The 19,126-nt window shown below is 38.0% G+C and overlaps 3 protein-coding genes across 3 annotated transcripts; 1 reads left to right on the forward strand and 2 right to left on the reverse strand.

Moving 5' to 3' along the window:
• Positions 1 to 68: 68 nt before the first annotated feature.
• il12b2 (interleukin 12B 2) lies at positions 69 to 6,566 on the reverse strand. Its single transcript, XM_085474191.1, has 7 exons — positions 6,321 to 6,566; positions 5,962 to 6,204; positions 5,548 to 5,650; positions 5,209 to 5,399; positions 4,779 to 4,927; positions 4,570 to 4,680; positions 69 to 1,182 (listed from the first exon to the last, which is right to left on the reverse strand). The coding sequence occupies exons 1-7, from the start codon at positions 6,508 to 6,510 to the stop codon at positions 1,030 to 1,032; spliced, it is 1,140 nt and encodes a 379-aa protein (XP_085330317.1). The 5' UTR covers positions 6,511 to 6,566; the 3' UTR covers positions 69 to 1,029.
• Positions 6,567 to 9,229: 2,663 nt separating this feature from the next.
• Positions 9,230 to 11,752, reverse strand: LOC146697295 (transcription factor BTF3-like). The gene is made up of 6 exons (XM_085475967.1): positions 11,669 to 11,752; positions 10,728 to 10,796; positions 10,532 to 10,645; positions 9,981 to 10,182; positions 9,825 to 9,878; positions 9,230 to 9,592 (listed from the first exon to the last, which is right to left on the reverse strand). The coding sequence occupies exons 2-6, from the start codon at positions 10,794 to 10,796 to the stop codon at positions 9,546 to 9,548; spliced, it is 486 nt and encodes a 161-aa protein (XP_085332093.1). The 5' UTR covers positions 11,669 to 11,752; the 3' UTR covers positions 9,230 to 9,545.
• Positions 11,753 to 12,037: 285 nt separating this feature from the next.
• On the forward strand, positions 12,038 to 18,991 carry utp15 (UTP15 small subunit processome component). The gene is made up of 12 exons (XM_085475966.1): positions 12,038 to 12,229; positions 12,794 to 12,905; positions 13,408 to 13,500; positions 13,664 to 13,848; positions 14,670 to 14,848; positions 15,210 to 15,335; positions 16,185 to 16,320; positions 16,515 to 16,599; positions 16,793 to 16,948; positions 17,097 to 17,198; positions 17,379 to 17,512; positions 18,299 to 18,991. The coding sequence occupies exons 2-12, from the start codon at positions 12,816 to 12,818 to the stop codon at positions 18,597 to 18,599; spliced, it is 1,587 nt and encodes a 528-aa protein (XP_085332092.1). The 5' UTR covers positions 12,038 to 12,229; positions 12,794 to 12,815; the 3' UTR covers positions 18,600 to 18,991.
• The last annotated feature ends 135 nt before the right edge of the window (positions 18,992 to 19,126 follow it).

The following is a 19,126-nucleotide window of genomic DNA, read 5'->3' on the forward strand; positions in this document are numbered from 1 at the left end:
AGCAGGTTGTCCCATTTTACTGTATTGATTTAAACTATTTGCCAAAATGACAGAAATCAAATCCCAGTTAAATGAAAAAACAAAAAAATGTAATGCCCTAATAAAGGTTAATAAAGCTCATTTACATGTGAACTATCCACAAGCCTGCATGGCAAAACACAAACATTTATATCTATAACAGACAAGTCAAATACCTCATTAAAGTAAAGTTATTTACATAACGTAAAAAAAATAAAATAAAATAAAAAACCAACTAAAACCTTTCTATCATGCTGAATTCATCTGACAAAGATGTAAAGTTTGTCAGTGTCTCTTTAAAGCCCATTTCCAAATGCATTTATAAAATCTTTTAACCAAAGTATTCTAAATTTTATTTGACAAAACAAGCACATTAGTATTTATAAATGATTTCAACTGAAGACATACAAAAATCATAAACAGACAATAGAAAAAAGCTAAAATCAGATCAGTCATAAGAACTTATATGTCCCAAATCGTGTATTCAGTAAAGTCTGCTTTGAAATTTCTTCTTATTACAAACTTTAGTGGGAATAAAATTCCTGCATTTTTCATTTATCTACCAATTCACAATCAACCAAAAATATCACATAAACATTTGCAAATTTTGTTATTTATAAAGTTTGCCATTATTTATAAATGTTATAATATCACATATGTACTATTATGATGAAAAAATCATTTCAAAGCTGGACATTTATAATTATAATTATATAAAATAACAATAAGAATAAACTTAAATACAGAAAAGTTTTTTTTTTTTTAAAGTGTTAGCAAATCTTTAAGGGTTTAATATCTCCATAACTGGTAAATGAAGGATATATGGTTTGTAAGGGAATTAATTGATGATGTCATGTAATTTATACATTTAAAAAATCAAGTATAAAATCCTTACCATCCACAGTATTGAATCTCGACTCAAAATCAATATAGTTTAATAATTACATTTCATATATAAATCTACTCTCACCAAATGTATACACTAGACCACTATCAATCACTGTCCATGTTTTATTGTGGATAATATTTCACACTTGAGTTAGCGTGCGTCTTCCTTTTTCTCTTCTCTTCCTTGCAGTCATTGAAAACCTCAGGCGACAACTCTGGGCAACAATATTTTTCAGTTTTTTTGCATCGGCATAGTCGATGTTTTCCAGTTTTCACCTGCAATGAATCAATGACGTATTATTATGTCTGAAATGATAATGTGAACATTTCAAATGCAATGCTTCGTTTACAAATATTAGCAGTCACACCTATTCAAGTAGTAAGTAAGTAAAAAATTTTTATTAAGCGCTTTTCGTAGACAAGCAGTCACAAAGCGCTGTACACAAACGTCAAAATAAACAGAATTTTAGGTACCAAATTAGGCAATATAGACAATACAAAAGTAATACTGCATTCACACTATAGCACAATATTTTTGTGCTATATTTTGAGGGGTTTGTGTGTCCCAGGGATCCCACGGCTATGTTGTCGGGGGCTTTTTGCCCCCTGGTAGGGTCTCCCATGGCAAATTGGTCCTGGGTGAGGGACCACACAAAGAGCGATTCAGAAGACCCCTATGAGAAGACCATCAAGGGAACAGGGTTACCGGGGCCCCGCCCTGGAGCCAGGCCCGGGGAGGGTGCCCAAGGGTGAGCGTCTGTTGGCCGGGACTTAGTCCATGGGGCCCGGCTGGCCACAGCCCGTAAAAGGGGGCATAGGCCCATCTTCCTGCAGGCCCACCACCTGCAGGAGGCACCATAGGTGTCAGGTGCATCGACCTGGATGGGCGTGACTGGGAGAAACGGCCTGTTATTGGACTTCTGTGCAAACCACAGTTTGGCCATAACGAACACCATGTTCGAACATAAGAGTGTCCATAAGTGCACGTGGCACTAGGACACTCAAGGCCGCAGGTCAATGATCAATTTTGAAATCGTATCATCAGACCTAAGGCCATATGTTCTAGACACTTGGGTAAAGAGAGGGGCTGAGCTGTCAACTGATCACCACCTGGTGGTGAGTCGGATGTGGTGGCGTGTGAGGACACTGGACAGACCTGGTGCACCTAAACATATAGTGAGGGTGTGCTGGGAACACCTAGCAGAGGCCCCAGTCTGTGAGATCTTCAACGCACACTTCTGGCAGAGCTTCAACAGCATTCAAAGGGAGACTGGGGACATTGAGTCTGAATGGACCATGTTCAGCATCTCTATTGCCAAAGCCACTGCACTGAGCATGCTGCTGCAAGTTGCTTGGTGCCTTTCGTGGTGGTAACTCCTGAACCAAATGGTGGACACCAGAGGTGAGGGGAGCCACCAAGCTGAAGAAGGAGTCCTATTGAGCTTGGTTACCCTCTACAATGTTGCGTGGAGATCAGGGGCAGTACACCTGGATTGGCAGACCGGGTTGGTGGTTCCCATCTTTAAGAAAGGGGACCGGGTGATGGCCTCAAGCTCGCTTTGGAACGGTTCGCAGCCAAGTGTGAAGCGGTGGGAATGAGAATCAGCACCTCCAAATCTGAGGCCATGGTCCTTAGCCAGAAAAGGGTGGAGTGTGCACTATGGGTCAGGGATGAGTTCTTTCCCCAAGTGGAAGAGTTTAAGTATCTCGGGGTCTTGTTCACGAGTGATGGGAGAAGGGAGCGGGAGATCAGGAGACGGATTGGTGCTGCGGCTGCCGTGATGCAGGCGCTGTACCAGTCTGTTGTGGTGAAGAGAGAGCTGAGTGTAAAAGCGAAGCTTTCAATTTACCGGTCGATCTACCTCCCTACCCTCACCTGTGGTCACGAGTTGAGGGTAGTGACCAAAAGACAGAGATCACAGATACAACTGGCAGAAATGGGCTTCCTCTGAAGGGTGGCTGGCCACGCTGAAGAGATTATATCTCTTGGCTGGCCTGGGAATGCCTTGGTGTTCCCCCAGACAAGCTGGAGGAGGTAGCATGGGAGAGGGACCTGGCCTCAAATAAGAGGAAGAAGATGGATGGATGGATGGATGGATGGATGGATGGATGGATGGATGGATGGATGGAGTTTTCAGTATGCTAACTACTATGTGAAAATCAGTATGCTCTGGTAAAGCTTTGATAACCTTTCTTGGATTTTACTGTTAAATATTCCTGGCTGAAAAAAAGCTAAAAAAAAATTCAAATTGTATTGTGTGTTGAATATATGTATAAATTACTTGTGTGTTGTATCTATTACAAGAATTCTTTGTCCTTTACTTTTGAAAGTTGTCATTTTTTAAGCAACCTAATTGCAAAAACTGATTAAACAGTATGTGGTATGAGAAAAATGTAAAACTTGTTACTATTGCTGGAAATAGCAATATGTTTTTGTTTAAATCAATACGGGCATCTGTACTACCATAAGGTCTACATTCACACAAGCTTATCTCTGGGAATGATGTGTTTAAATGAAAATATTAATATTTTCTAAATAATATTCTAAATTTAAAAAAACTTTAAAGCATTTACATTTGTTTCTCAGTATCAATCCTAAGAACTTAACAGTGCATGTAACTTATCAATACAACATAAGGCATGTACTTATAAATAGGCTATAGTTCAGACATGTATATAAACTATATTTTTATATGCATGTATATTCCTCTTCTTTCAGCTGCTCCCTTTGGGGGTCACCAAATTGAAATGTGATGCAGTTAACTATGAAAGGAAAACTCAGTAGACCTACATGCTTCTAGTAACTAAAGTTTCATGACAAAACACATAAGTGTAGGTTTAAGTACCATTGCGTTACAGAGGAATTCTAGAGTTTCTTTTCTGTTTTGGTCAGTCACTGCACGCATGACATGAGCAACACATAAATGAAGTAGGAACGTATAAAAGGAAGGAAGCTCAAAGCTCTTTTAATAGCATGCTGATTTGCACTGTGGCAAACCACCAAATACACAGAAACGCCAACTCACTTGCACAGAAGTAACAAGAACATAAAGAAAAATGTGTGACCATTGCTCAAAGTTCAGCCTATTCAATGGCTCGTTCAAACTTCTGATTCATGTTTGAGATTGTGTGCTACGCAGATTTTCCTTAACCTTGATGTCCTTAAATGAGCAAAACTATAGAAACCCTTGAAACCTCAGCTGACTGCTAAATATAATTTCACAGTGAATCACACACCCGTCTGTGTTTTAAGTTGGGGCTGGAAGGCTAACAGTAGGTTTAAATATATTTAGTGTCTACGTACATATTTAGGTTTCCATTGACTTTCCCACAAAAATTTGGTCTTACTAGCCACCTATTTGGGGAATAATAGTGCATTTTTGGTCTATAATGGTGTTTACTTTACTTACTATATATGTAATTTCAAATAAATAAGTATAAATAAGCATTTAAATAAATAAAAGTTTGTGTCTTAATAAATAAAATCATTATAACAAGTGTGTTGGACAGATCCTTTGAAGTAAAGACAAAACAAAACCAAGTAGAAACAGGAGGAACACATGGCAAAAAACCACAGGGACATGAGAGGACATTGCAGACTTGTAAGAAGAGATAACGAGCAAAAGCTGACAGTGGTGGACTCAGATAATATCAGTAGGTTACATTTTTCCAGGGAGTCCACTGACTCCAGTTGGAGAGCACCAGTGAGTCTCTGGAGCGAACCCTGAGCTTGCTGATTTTCTTTGGTATCAGAGTAGATGATGAATGTCCGGTCTAAAATCAGACAAGAGATAAGAGATCAAAATGCAGTGGCTATAATGACAGACATTTAGATCTCATAAGATTTTGTTTTAGTGTAAGATTGTGCATACTTGGCCATCATCTCTAAGCACATATTCAATTTGGTGCTCCAGACTGAAGAAGCTGTAAGGTGCTGACCAGGTGGATGGTGGAGCAATGGTCACATTCACGTCCTCGTTCACTAACTCACACTTGACAATCTGGGGACTGTCAGGTTTAACTAAGAAGAAGAAGAAACAGTAAATAATATCGTCCATGTGTGTATATAAAACAATAATTTAAACACAAACATATGTGTATATATATTTAACATGAATCCATTTGCCTTTAGATTCAGTTAATGCATTAACGTTACTGTTTCACTTAAAACTTTATCATGCATGGACTGCATACATAGACTTTCTTTTTCATCAGAAAATGTTTTCAAAAGGGAAAAGGTGCTTTGTAGTTGATAGTCTTCTACTGAATGCCATTGATGTAGCTCAGTTTTACTCAGCTTACCAATGTCTCTGAGATAAAATCTCTTCGATGTCCTGAAAACGGACAGCTCACGTATAGCCTCAGCAGTGAGTTCAAGCATGGTGCTTTCCTCTGCGTAGGGTGAGAGGTCGTGAGACATCTCAAACTGCAGTTCCCCCTCTGCGAGCCGCCGACTGATACTAATCCACTGGCAGGACTCTGAACTTTTACTGCTAATAAAACAAGCAGTAAAAAAAAAAACAGAAAACAAAATATAACAAAAAAATCAAAAATACACACATCTCAGGTGATTCGTCTAGTTTGGGCATCTTAACTGTAATTTGTCTAGGTTATTATTTCTTTTTAAGTTTTAAAATTTACCAGTTATGACCCAGTCCAAGACGCACTGCTGTGTATCCTTTGCCTGTCCAAGTGCAGTTGAAGTTACAGTCATAAGACTTTGCCCGACAGTTAATGGGAGAATCTGTAATGATAAACAATATCTTTAAATTCTAAAGTAATTTAAATGTTTGGGTGAAAAATGACAGCAAACATCACTACATTTTGTAAAATGATACTTCACAGAATGGTTAACTTAAAGCCCTAATCTCACCTACTAGAGAGAGAGAGAGAGAGAGAGAGTGTTTTACCCAAACTGTCAGGCAGTATAAAAGTGTCTTTATTAGTGCTATATGTTGACTGTGTATTAGCAATATAGGTTCCCCTAGTTGAAAAAGTCCCATCATTTAGAGCATGTGAATGGTAGGATGAATGAAAAATGAAAGAGAAACTCACCAATTGTGTCTTCTTCATCAGCCTTCAGCAGCAGATAGGTTGAGGATAGCATCTCTTCACCTCTCCAGCAACTGTAGTCACCCAAATTTGGTGTACCTATATCTGACACGGTCAGGTTCTGACCATTTAGCTCTACATTTTCTTCATCTTCCAGTGGATCGCCATTCAACTTCCATGTGACGATGTCGTCAGGTTTTGAATTGCAGGTCAGTGTGTAATTTTCATTCCTGTTTGCCACCGCAACTACACAAAGATAGAGAAGATAGACAGATAGATAGACAGAGAAGAAGTTAGTAGGTGAACATTTTAAACCACAAATTAATATTAGGAAAATGTTTGGATCATAAAAAAAGACATACAGTTTTCTGGAAAGTGGTTGAGTTCGTGAGCTCCCGTGAGGCTGATCATTAGAAGCCCAAATGTCCACAGTGGAAAGGTCATCTGAGGAATTGTGTGACAGCAAAAAGCATTTATTGAAAAACAATTCATCACTTGCATTAAAATAAGTATCGTGTGATTTTTAGTGAAACAATATGTAAAGTGACTCATGGAACATTCAATTGGCTCAAAGTTAATTTAGTTGAGAAAATGCATTGAAAATAGGTAATTTGCTTCTTATTCTGTAATATAGATATGAAATTAAACTAACTAGAATTTAATTTATATATATGTATAGATAGATAGATTTATATCTGGAAAAGAACTCACCCTGAAGTGATGTCAAAAGCAAAAGTGCAGACGTTCTGTCACCGCGATCTTGATGATTGTATGGTCTAACTGCCCACAGAGCAACAACTTTATATTGCGATGCATGATACACATCATCGACACCTCCACCTCCAATGTGACACTTTGGGAGAGAGAAACTGACCGATCTAGTAAGTGATAAGAGTATGCACATTTCCTCTATACTGCTTTGCATGTCAAATTTTTTTACACAGTGAAGCTGTGACTTTCGTACAGGGGACTAAAAGATAAGAAATGTGGGTGTTCAGTAGGGTGGGGGGTTGCCCTTAGCCTTTAAGGTGAAATACAACAGTATAATACAATGTTTGATAAGTGCTTATCTGAGAATGGATTTAAAAAATTATTTTTAAAAAACTATTGCAATCACAAAAACAGGACACACAACACATTTTATGTTCAATATTAATGCGACCAAACATTTTCTTGGTTGGCTCTTTATGTGCTAACACGCACACAGACACACTGGTTCCTGCTTCTCAACTTTCAGTTTTTATGTTGGTTTTTTTATATAACCAGGGCTGTAAATGTGGGGCAATAGCACTCCTTGGTATCAGTCTATGCAACCTGTGAATAGAACAAAGAAGCACTGATCTTTCAGTCATCAAAAGCTAATGTAATACTATAACATAAACAACATTTTTTTTAATTCAAAGTCTTTTGAGAACAGGCTCAACCCTATTGACATTAATAAATACAGCTGGTAGCAAAAAATATATCAGTCACTTATGATTTAAAAAAAATAAAGCAGAATAAATGTGACATTTATGACTAGTAACCACCCTTATCCGATCAGACAAACCTGGGCTAAAGGGTGCATTTTTTCTGTATTGCTCTGAATCACATGCTGACTTTGCTACTGATGTTAAGAAATCCATGATCCACAGTAAATGCCTGTTTTTATAGTGTTTTTCACAAAACAAGCCGCTAAAAAATGTTACAGAGAGGTTACGAGAACAAGCTATTTCCACTATTTCCTCGCTCTTTGCAGTCAGAATGATTGCTCAGCTCATTGCAAAACATATTGTGAGATTAATCCAACAAAATTGCAAAACATAAGTGGAACATTTCTTTTTATTAGCTGCTTATATGTACACTGTCTTTATTGTAATTCCAGACTGAAATACCAAAAAAATGATCTAACATTTCTTTGATCAGATAAGCAAGACAGACCAAAACTGTTCTTTAAGAGGTTTCCCCCCATGATATTATCATTGTCATGCTCCCAAAACCTCAAAAACATGCACACACATTACACCGGAAAGGAAAGACGGACACAAAACAGGACTTTCCCTCTCATTAGTCATGTAGACCAAATGTCAGCTATGACCTAACTAGACCTTTAACTAACACTTTGGTCATGTTTTTTATTCTCGCACATACTATGCACACATCAAATGCTCCCGTCATATCTTTAACTATGTGAAAGGTACTTCCACAAAACTGTAGAGGGCTGTATTATTATTGGGTCTCAAAAATCTTTTCTGCCTTTCTACATGCTGGTTAAGGTTAACAGAACCTATGTCCAATAAATTCAGAGAAAATTGTTAGGCACTTTGAAAAGAAATCGTTTCAGGTTTCAGTTCCTCAAAAACCTAAAAAGCCGTATTATTCATTAATCATCTTTCATGCATGACTTCAAAGAGCTGCATAGTCACAGTTGCTCAAATTATTTCATACTTTGTGTTTTTACAGTTTATCATACAATACTTGAACCTAGTTTCTACGACTGAACTTAAAGCTTATTTTGATCAGTTATTCATTTAATGTGTATATATTACATTTCAACTTCAGCTTAAGAAATTTACAACTAAAATGTTTACTTACTAGTAATTGGACTTTAAAGGTCAATCAAAGCTCATAAAATAAGGTAAAGTTTTAAAGTCCCAGTTAATTCAGTGTTACTTCCGCATGAACCCCAAAACTGAAAACATTTGTATCCACTCCACATTCAAAACTGTGCCAAGCTCTGAGATCACGTCAGTCCAGATAAGATTCTGACAAACAGAAAAAAAAAAAACACTATGTCAAGTGTTTTGTCAACATATTAATAGTGATTAAAAAAAATTAAAGAACAGAAGTACACAACACTGAAGAGGAAAGAGATGTTTTTTTGCTGTAAATGAGTGGAATTCTCTAACTTTATAGACCACATGTTCTATTTACATTAGTGATGGATGCCTTTTATTCTGAATAGAAAAAAAACAACAAAAAAACACTTAAACACACTGGGGAATCCAGAAGAGGGGCTTAATGTGGTACTTTCCATATTAAGAGGAACAACACTGCCTGTTTATAGAAGCATATACAGGTATTTTTCTACCCTGAATGTGTTTGTTTTTAACCTTTAGGATTATCAAACAACTAGAAAGAGGTAAATATCATTTCTGCCTACACATGCCTCCTAATAGGTTACACACTTAACATTAGACTTTGTGTTTGACCGCAAGCATTTCAAATGTACTGTGGGGATAGCAAAATACTTTTCTTTTGAAATTTGAAAAAGAACAGCCAAAGCATATGATAAATGAGAAAAGTAATTTTTATTACATGATTCATTCCACCATAACATTTTTCCACGTGTGGACATCACAATGCAGAAGAGGCAGCGTGAGAAATAAAAAGGTTTGCACATTCCACTTAAATAATTTCACTCGTACTGCAGAACAAGTGACACGAAGGGCTTCGTAAAAGCTTCCATAAAAAGCTGATTTTACTTGTTTTATACCAACTGTAACACTTTGTGAACACAAAGCAAAAACAGATGAACAAAGCTGATGAACCTTCTGTGCCAAAGCACGGCGAGCCAGAAGGTTTTCCAAAATGTTTGCTGGTGGTTGTTAGTTTGCTTCATCCTTTGAAGCCTCATCAAAGTTTTCAACGAGATCTGAAAATGGAAAAGGGAGAATAGAGAGGGGTGTATAGCAGATCAAGACAAAAAAACAAAACCGTTGCCCAAGTAAGAATAAGCCCTTAGACTTAGAATTGGTGGCAGAAGCCTGCCTTACACTCATATCCACATATGTTACTAAACATTTTAAACCAAATAAGGGGACATATATCCCATGTGATCAAGTCCAGGATAGACAGACTTGAATGTGATGGTTATATTTTCTTACCTGGAACTTCATCATCTTCCTCTTCAGCAGCAACCATGGGAGCTTTGTTGTCTCCTGGTGTTTAAGAATGCGGGGAAGGAGGAAGACAAAGATGTTGAGAGAAAGAATTCAAATCTACTGCAAACAAACAGGTCAAGAAAAGAGCAGTGTGGGCACCTGGTTTAGGCAGATTCTCTGCTAATCTCCGGAGGCTGGTGAGACTGTCAGCTCCCAGCTGGTTTAGGATTCCCGGGAGCATCTCTGTGATCTGTTTGTTCTCAGCGTGTCCTGTGATTGTAAAAGTGTTGGCAGCCAAGGAGGCCTGAACCTTTGGGTTATTAAAGTGGATCACTGTCCCGTGGTTTGTGAACATATTCACCTGAAGTGGTGGTGGGGTGGGGAGTGGGGGAAGAAAACAGTTTAAGGTAAGTGTAAAAGAAGACAATGCACAGTCCAAACACCCTTTTCCAACCATCTCTCGGGTCCTCATCAGCTGACAACAACTGGTTTCCACTCAGATGGCTTACACCACAGATTCTCTTTTATTTCCTTAAAAAAAAAAGCTTATCTAAAATGTTGTTTTGTTCCTCAGAACCAATGAAGTTTAACATTTAAAAAGTACTTCAGTATCTTAACATTGCTTATTAATAAATTTCAGCACTATAAATCCATTAAATGTGAATGACTGCCTATGCTGTGCTGTACATTACAGAAAGAACCTGCTGTACCTCTTCAATGCCAGAGATATTGTTGACTCCCAGTTTCTTCAGGGAAAACTGCAGCTTCTTATCATCTGCTGTAGCCGTTCTGTGCACCACCTTCTTCTTTCTGCGAGCTGACCCCTAAAGAGCAGAAACGTTAGAGTCGATTTTAACTCACGACTCAAAGATTACACCCAGTCTCTAGCATATGAAACCGACTCACCTTGCCGCCTATGCGGACCTGAGCCTGCAGTTTGGCAAGCTTTTCCTGGTTCATTATCGACTCCTTCATCTAGTGTTAGACACAACAGATATATATAATAAAAGGTAGGTTAGTCTGGCTGTAAACAGTTCTTTTTAGTGTTTCCAGAAATTACTGTAGAATCTTTGTATCTTAGAAAAGTTGCCAAGGAAAGCCACCTGGGATTCAGTGCCAAGTGCCTTACTCACGAATGTCAGTCATTTGGGGGAAAAGAAAAGAAAAATCTCCCTTGACACAATTACTCAGAACTAAATTTGGTTAACTACTCATTTTTCATTTAGAGGCTGAGCAAGATGTGGGACTTGCGAAAATATAAAACATGCAAGTTTGTATGAAGGATCTCTCTGGATACCCTTATGACTAACACAGAAGCAATTTCTAAAACTATACGCCATCAATCGATGACATAAAACATGAAAACGGTAATAACGAAGTGCCAACTTCAAACTTCCCCAACTCCCGACCTGAGCTATGTTGTCTCAAGAAATTAACGAGAATGCACAACTGTCCCGGCCAAAAATAGCTGCACACCGCAAGTCTCGGCTGAAGCCCTTCATGAATCAGAGGTGGTCATCTGAAGTCAGTGCCCTGAAACGTCATAAACCCGCTTTCCCAAGATGTTCTTACGATGCAAACTTCTGCTTTTTGATCAAACTCTGACGGCATGACACTTATTTAGTCTAACAACATTCACAAATTATGTCAAAGGAGCTACCTGCTAGTTAGCAATTCGAGCTAAACAACTAGCCCAGGCCTCTTAAACTGATGTTAGCATTCAGGTACAGCTGATGCCTTCATTGCGTTAAAACCCGTAATACAACTGTGGAGGGGATGTTCAAACGTCAGGAGTCAAACTTTATGAGTCTAAGACATCTAAAAGGAGTAGACGGTAGTGAACTAACCTGAGAGTGTGTAAACACGCGGGTCACACCGTTGATAAGGGACAGGAAAAAGGAGCGAAATCCGGAAGTGACGCCTTTAGATGCCGGATGGCAAAAAAGCTTACAAATATGTCCAGTGATTTTAAAAACAGCGTTAATCCCAGTGTTATCGAATAAAAAATAGTTAAAAACTTAGAAAACAGCTACTTTTAATGTAGTTAAAAATATGGGATACTACTGACGATGATCAGATTTCATTAGCAGAAAAATACATATATTTACTTAATATCCAAATATTATCGTTCTATTAGCTTTATTACCAATCACATATATTAACAAAATTACATATAAATATAAAGGCTTTCACTTTAAGTATTCATTTAGTGAACATTTTACGGTATTCCACAACGGAAGTAGTCACGCATGTAGTCATGGCGTCCTCCTGTTCACGAGAGACAACGTGATTACTCGATAACATGAGAAACTTTTTGTTTACTTAGACAGCCAATATCAGTATCATCCAATTTCAGCATATCATAAGAAAAAACTACGTTTGCACTTCTGGACTTTTTCACTTGAAAGGTGAGAACCGTCAGAGCTCAGTTTAAAGAAAATGCTAGCTGGCTAAAGTGCAGTGTGCTAGCTAAGTTGTGCCTTACTGAACACGTTGGGCCACTGTCCGAGTAATTAACTGTGTTTGATTTGAATGTAATAACTTTGTAAAACTTTCAGCTATTCGAGAAAAACTGCATGTCTTCGATTGTTATGTACAACAACGCGTTACAGTGAAGTAAAGTCGTTAGGTCGCCAGTTCCAATCTCGGGAAGGTCTAATATTCGAAGTAAAAGGTGGAGAGCACTCCAATACAGTCCGCGTTGAACAGAAAAAAGGTTTAATTTAAAACTGTTTAAATGTTGTTGAAAAATCACAGTGATACTGTCACATTCTGAATTCTGCTGTACTCCCAAACTGAAGCAAAATCATGTTAATGTTATCTAATCTGTTACAATCGAAATAGAATTTACCGTTTTAGACAGAAATGTACGTTTGGATATTGTTGGTCACAAAAGGAGTTCTTGTTTTTCTACCTGCAGTTTTTAAGAGTAAATATGTATCCCTGTTTTTATCCCTTATTTATCTTCACAGACGTAAAGTGATTAGCACAGAAATGGCTTCATTTAAACCCACAAAAATTCAAGTTTATCCAAAACTTGGAGAGAAAGTCACTCAAGACACACTCTACTGGAAAAACTACAAGGTAAGACTTTTCTCTCCTATGCGGTTTATTATCAACTAAAAATGTCCTTTATGGTATAATCACTATTTTGGTTTGTTTATTGTCCCCTAAAACTTGTTATTTTAAGACCATTCTATCTCAGTAATGCGTCATTGTCAATGTAATAGCTTAATAACAGAGTTACACTTTTCAGAAGACTAACTCTTCAGCATATTCAGACTTTGGAATTGGACTATGAATAAATAACAAAATATGTTGAAAGAAAATGACTAATTTTAATTACTTTGGCACTGTGCTGTAGTTGTTTGCACTTCGCCTCACAGTAATATGTCCAAAAACATGCTTAACTGGTGATTCTAAATTGACCATATTTTTTAATATTAACCTGATTGGTTGTCTCCATGTTAGCCCTGAAACAGATTAGTGATATCAGATAAGACAACGGAAAGAAAATGGATGGATGACATTTACTAATAATTGCTTTAAATCCTTTTCTCGTCTTACTTTGTTTCTCTTCCTACAGGCTCCAGTCCAGATAAAAGAATTTGGCGCAGTCACAAGCATAGACTTCTCCCCGGTGACTCCACATAATTTTGCTGTGACAGCATTCACAAGAGTATGTTAGCTTTGCTTGTATTAATGTAGAATTTTCCACTCAGTTTAATCTGGGTTCACTTTAACAATTCTGGCTTATACTCGCTTCTTAATGAGTAATAAACTTTTAAGTATGCAGGATGTGTTTAAGATGTCTTCTAATTCAAACACTCATTTTGTTACAGATCCACATTTATGGGCCATTTTCCCAGGAGCCTGTCAAGTCATTTACCCGTTTTAAGGATACAGCTTACTGTGGGAGGTTCAGGTCAGATGGTCAGCTCCTTGTGGCAGGATGTGAGGACTCTGTCGTGCGACTATTTGATGTTAGTGGCAAGGTGGCCCTCAGGCTGTTTAAAGGGCACACAAAGTAAGTTTTACGCAAGCCTCTGTCTGACTGTGACAAAGTGTTCTGTCATAGAATTTAAAGGAAGGGTTACAAAATAAGCTTAATTTCAATTTGCTGATGCACTTTGAGGTTACTACTATTCTTGGCACTCTAACTATCATCTAATTGGCTATGATGGCAGTTAGGAGGAAATGCCTGTGTATCACATTTTCTTTGCTCACTTTCAAATCCACATATAGCCTCTATAGCACTAATGTTGAAGGAACCAAAACAAATCATCACTATTTAAAGTTTGTGGTTTACAGCATGTTGCTGTGTGGTGTTTTTATCTTTAATAATAAAATGTGAGTGAATTGTTGAGGATTCTTGCTTTCAGCAGCCTAATTTCTTTCCTTATGTCACTTTCACCGGTAGTTACAAAAGTAAAAATCAAAACATGTTACTAATGACCATTGCTGATGATTTATTTTATTGTTTATTCAAACATTTTTGACGATTTCAAACTTAATTTTAGTCTTATTGGTTATTACCTGTTCACCTGCAATACTTTTATGACCCACCAGGTGGATACTCTCCACATTAGAAATCAATGGTCTACCACTAAAACCATAATGCTGATGTCCTGTTAAAATGTCTGATTGACTCTGATGAGCTGGCAGTGTCTTATGAGGTTGTTTTTTTTAGTAAAGGAGTAGTTGAATGATGATTTCTTGAGTGATCCATCGACTGAATTTGATGATGACATCAAGAATTCTGACAGCCTGTATTTCTGTCTTATAAAAGTGCAGTCTCAAACGTGAGCTGATATTAATCATGTCATTTGTTTTTTATTTTTTTCCCAGAGCAGTACATTTAACAGACTTCACCTCAGATCGTTACCAGATCCTCACAGGGTCGGATGACTATACTTGTCGACTTTGGGACATTCCAAATGCCACTGAGCTCACCACCTACACAGAGCACACAGATTATATTCGCTGTGGTGTCACAAGCAAACTCAACAGAGATCTCTTCATAACTGGTGAGATAGAAGCTCATTTTTAATTGTGTGTGGAAATATCGAGAGGAGGACAGGAAGTTAACATTTTGCCCTGTTGGCATCAATCACACTCATTTTATATTTCAATTTCGAGTGCAATTTTTACCAACAGTCATGTAATGAAAGAAAAACATCTCCTGCACCACATAATGGAGGATTCAAGCAACGAACAGTAATCTCATTAATGTAATGTTAAGACAGAAGTACACTAATTCATATTCAAAGTCAGTAACTGCAGAAAAACTACATAATCTCACTCCAAATGCTACCATCTATTGTTGAATCAAGTGACGCTGCAGATGGCCTGATTTTGTGTGACTAACATTTGATGCTCTTTTTCTAGGATCATATGACCACACAGTGAAACTGTTTGATGCCAGAGTGGAAAAGAGTGTGATAACCATGGACCATGGCCAGCCAGTGGAGAGTGTCCTCCTCTATCCCTCTGAGGGACTTCTTGTGTCTGCAGGTAGTCACCAGTATAATTCATATAATTCAAACACTGACTGTCTGCTGAGCTAATTTTAAGCTTCACACCTTTTTTACTTCCTGGAATTAGTTGGCATACTTTTAGTCATCTGCAGTTTAAAATCATCCTTGTTTATCTTGCACTGGGCCTAGGTGCTGCCCCTAGTAATAATCTATTGTCTGGAACTAGACATGGCTACGAATAGCCTACCTTTAAGCCAGTACTCTTCTTAGTAGATGGATGGAGCTGCTGTGCTCACAACCCTTTTATGAAATGACAATTTGAAGGATGACCGACACAAGAGTAGGAGAAAACTGTCTAAAACTGACCACTTAAACCCGGCTGAAACCTGGGTCTGTTTGCCTATACGGATTACCTGTACATATGCTGACTTCATTATTTGAAACCTTGGCCATGTTTAATATGAGCATCCACCATCCTAACACTACATATATTGTAGAAAATAAGGAAAAGCATCATAGACCGCGATTTAATGATTTCATTCTTATGTGCCAGTTCTAAGGCTGAATAAATGGGAAAGTTGTGCCAGGAATGGTATCTGGTGCAAAATCTATGCCAAATTATCCAGCTGCTATGGCAACTACTTGGAATAACTAACTTGTGTTGAGTACTTATTTAGTACTTGTTAAATACTCATTTAGAACGTAATTTTCTTGGACTACAACATAGGGCAACAACAGCAGTCCATTTCATGCTTCACTGTGGCTGCAGTTCAGACAAACGTTACAATAATTTTATTTTATTACGTGCCCTCATCTACAAACCTTACATTATATTTAATCATGGTTAACCACAGCATTAAAAAACCTTCAATCCCTTTTTTTTCAGGAGGGCGCCATGTGAAGGTTTGGGATCTGCTAAAAGGAGGCCAGCCTCTGGTGTCACTGAAGAACCATCACAAAACTGTCACAAGTTTGGCTCTCAGCAGCAACGGACAGAGACTGCTGTCAGCTTCTCTTGACAGGTAAATGTCAAACGCATGCACGTCTGTCATAACAAAGAAAGAGGAAATGTTCTAACTGGTGGAATCAAACGTCACAATGCTGAATATTTAGTTAATAGTACATGTGTAAATCATGTGCTTGGTTTTGTTCTGTGTACCTAGGGCGTTCATGAAAGGAAAGTTGATTTAATGCATATCCCGTGTTTGTCTTTCAGGCACGTGAAGGTGTACAACACAACAAACTACAAAGTGGTCCACAACTTTGACTATGCTGCTTCTATCCTCAGTCTGGGTTTGGCTGTAAGTCATGCACTTGAGCCTTTGTTAGTTGCTAAAATATATATTCTATTTACTATTTCAACCTTTCTGTAGATGAAGTGCATTCACTGAATACACCACCAAAGTGAGCTTAGATGGGCGAGATCAGCTATAAGAATTCATTCTGTTTCTTTAATTGATAAAAGTAAAACTCTGAATATCTTTTTCTTTTTAGCCGGATGATGCGTCCATTGTTGTGGGTATGACCAACAGTATTCTGAGTATCAAACACAGGAAAAACCAAGAAGATTCAAAGGAAATAGCTGGCCAACAGAGGCGCCGTCCATCGTATCGTGTCTTTGTGAAAGGGAAAAATTATGTCCCTAAACAGGCAAGTTCACGATTAGTAACACGTAGAAGGTGTGAAAATCATTCTCAGATGTAATGCAAAGTGTTAAGTGTTAACACAAAATCAGATTGACTCATGAGACTGTTTGATTTCTCACCCTTGATTCATTCAATTCTTGGTTCTTCTCTAGGATGATTATCTTGTCAGTAAGCCTGTCAAAGAACATTTGGCCAAATATGACAAGCAACTTCAAAGGTTTAACGTATCCAAGGCTTTGGATACAGCTCTGGGGGTATGCAATTTATTGATTTATAGTGTTATCATTATATCATTGCTGAGGTGCCTTTTAGTCTCCGTGTTGTTCATTTTACAGTGGGCAGTACACAACAGTATGTGCAGTTATTTTGGAAAAATAAAAGTTTAAAGTATTATTGTGTTTAATGTTCAAAGGTATTGTTTTTTTTGTTTATAGACATATATTAGATTCAGAAAGCCTGAGATCACCGTGGCTGTTATAAAGGAGCTGGATAGAAGAGGAACACTGAAGAATGCACTGGCAGGAAGGGATGAACGAGGGCTCTCTCAGTTACTCAACTTCATCATTGGGTGAGATGCCAGAGAAAACTGAGCCATAATGTTAGCATTATGACCCCTCACAAACGAAGTGAATAACAGCCTCAAGGTCTAAAAAAAAATTACACTAATTATTTGATCGGTCACTTTTGGACCACAGACACTTTTGTGTAGTTCCTCTAATTCTTGAAAGACGTCTCTCCAATTTTGTGTGTCTGCACTGCAGGAATTAAAGTGAACTTAGGGAGTTTTTTATTTTTATTTTAAGTACCCGTTTCAGGGTAAAGAACCTTTGGCACAAAAAAATCCCCTTTGACTGATGTAAGTGTGATTTACGAATTTGTAGGTCAACACTTGGTTCTAAAATACGCACTATTACTTTACATCTTTTGTCTAGTGTAGAATTTACAAATAGCTGTCTGAATTCTGAAAATGCTTCACAGAAAGTACCATTGCTCCCAGCGTTTTTTGTTCTTTTTCTGTTTCTATCATGGATAGTACCCCATATAAAACATGGGACACAACCACACGGTAATTACCACATAACAACAGTGCAACAACAGTGGCTGCATATTTAGGTTCTGTCGTAGGGGAATCTACAAAGATTCCCCATGGAAGTAGAAATCAGGTCTTAGCTTGCTCTATGTCTGTGCCTCAGCAGGTTAGAGCTGTTTTGGTGGCACAAAAAGTACCAAAAGAGAAGTCATAATGTTTTGGCTCATTGATTTGAATGCTTTGAGTTTTATAGTTTGCAGCTGTACAACAGATCATGCAGAAAAATGTTTCCCACATTCATTCTTTTTTTTCTGTTTCATCCAGGAACTTGGTTGATGCCAGATTTACTCCTGTCCTCGTAACAGCAGCCGAGATGATCCTGGACATCTATCAGTCAGTCATTGGCCAGTCACCCGTGGTGGACCGACAGCTGCTGCGGTTGCAGGACCTTGTGAAGAGAGAGATCGAGTTCCAGAAGGACCTTTTGGAGGTGTTGGGAATGTTGGACACAATGTTTGCTTCCTCCCTCCCAAGAAAGGAGGTGCCATGCTCTGGCATTGGCAGGTCGAATGGTCTGACTCAGGGAGAACCAAGCACCTCAAAACCACAGCTGCAGGTCACCTGAGACTTATAAGCTACTTTAGACTGGGTTTAAGTACCTTTTAAAACATTTCTTAATGGACCATCAGACGCAAAGCTCCTGTCTAGGACATTTCGAAAAAGAAAGGTGCAAGTTTTAAGAGACTGACGAAACCACAGTCTCACTCTGGTGATTTAATTCAGTGTGACTAGCACAATAAGGATCAGAGAGACCATACATTTACTGTATGAAGAATATCTGAATGTGTGGATGTAAAGCATCCACACATTGTATTAGAAAGCTTATAATTGCAAGTTGAATTGTAAATGCGAGTCTGTATGCATGGTAGTGGCTGAGTTCACTGTGAGTGTGTATTTTTATAATGTAAATGTAAATGTTTCATGAGCAAATAAAAAATAAGTCGTTTGCCATTTCCACACTGACTGATTATAATTGTTTAATTGCTTTGAACAACAGGCGCAGTAAATTTCCATTGTTAAAATGAATGTTTTTGTTTATATAGCCTGGCACAGTTTTATCGCCCTCCATTGGGGGGCGCTGTAACCTCAAAG

Source organism: Copadichromis virginalis, linkage group LG12 (assembly GCF_057382275.1).
Source record: "Copadichromis virginalis isolate Kocher_CV1m ecotype Utaka linkage group LG12, C_Virginalis_male_GT1.1, whole genome shotgun sequence".
Lineage (NCBI taxonomy): Eukaryota > Metazoa > Chordata > Actinopteri > Cichliformes > Cichlidae > Copadichromis > Copadichromis virginalis.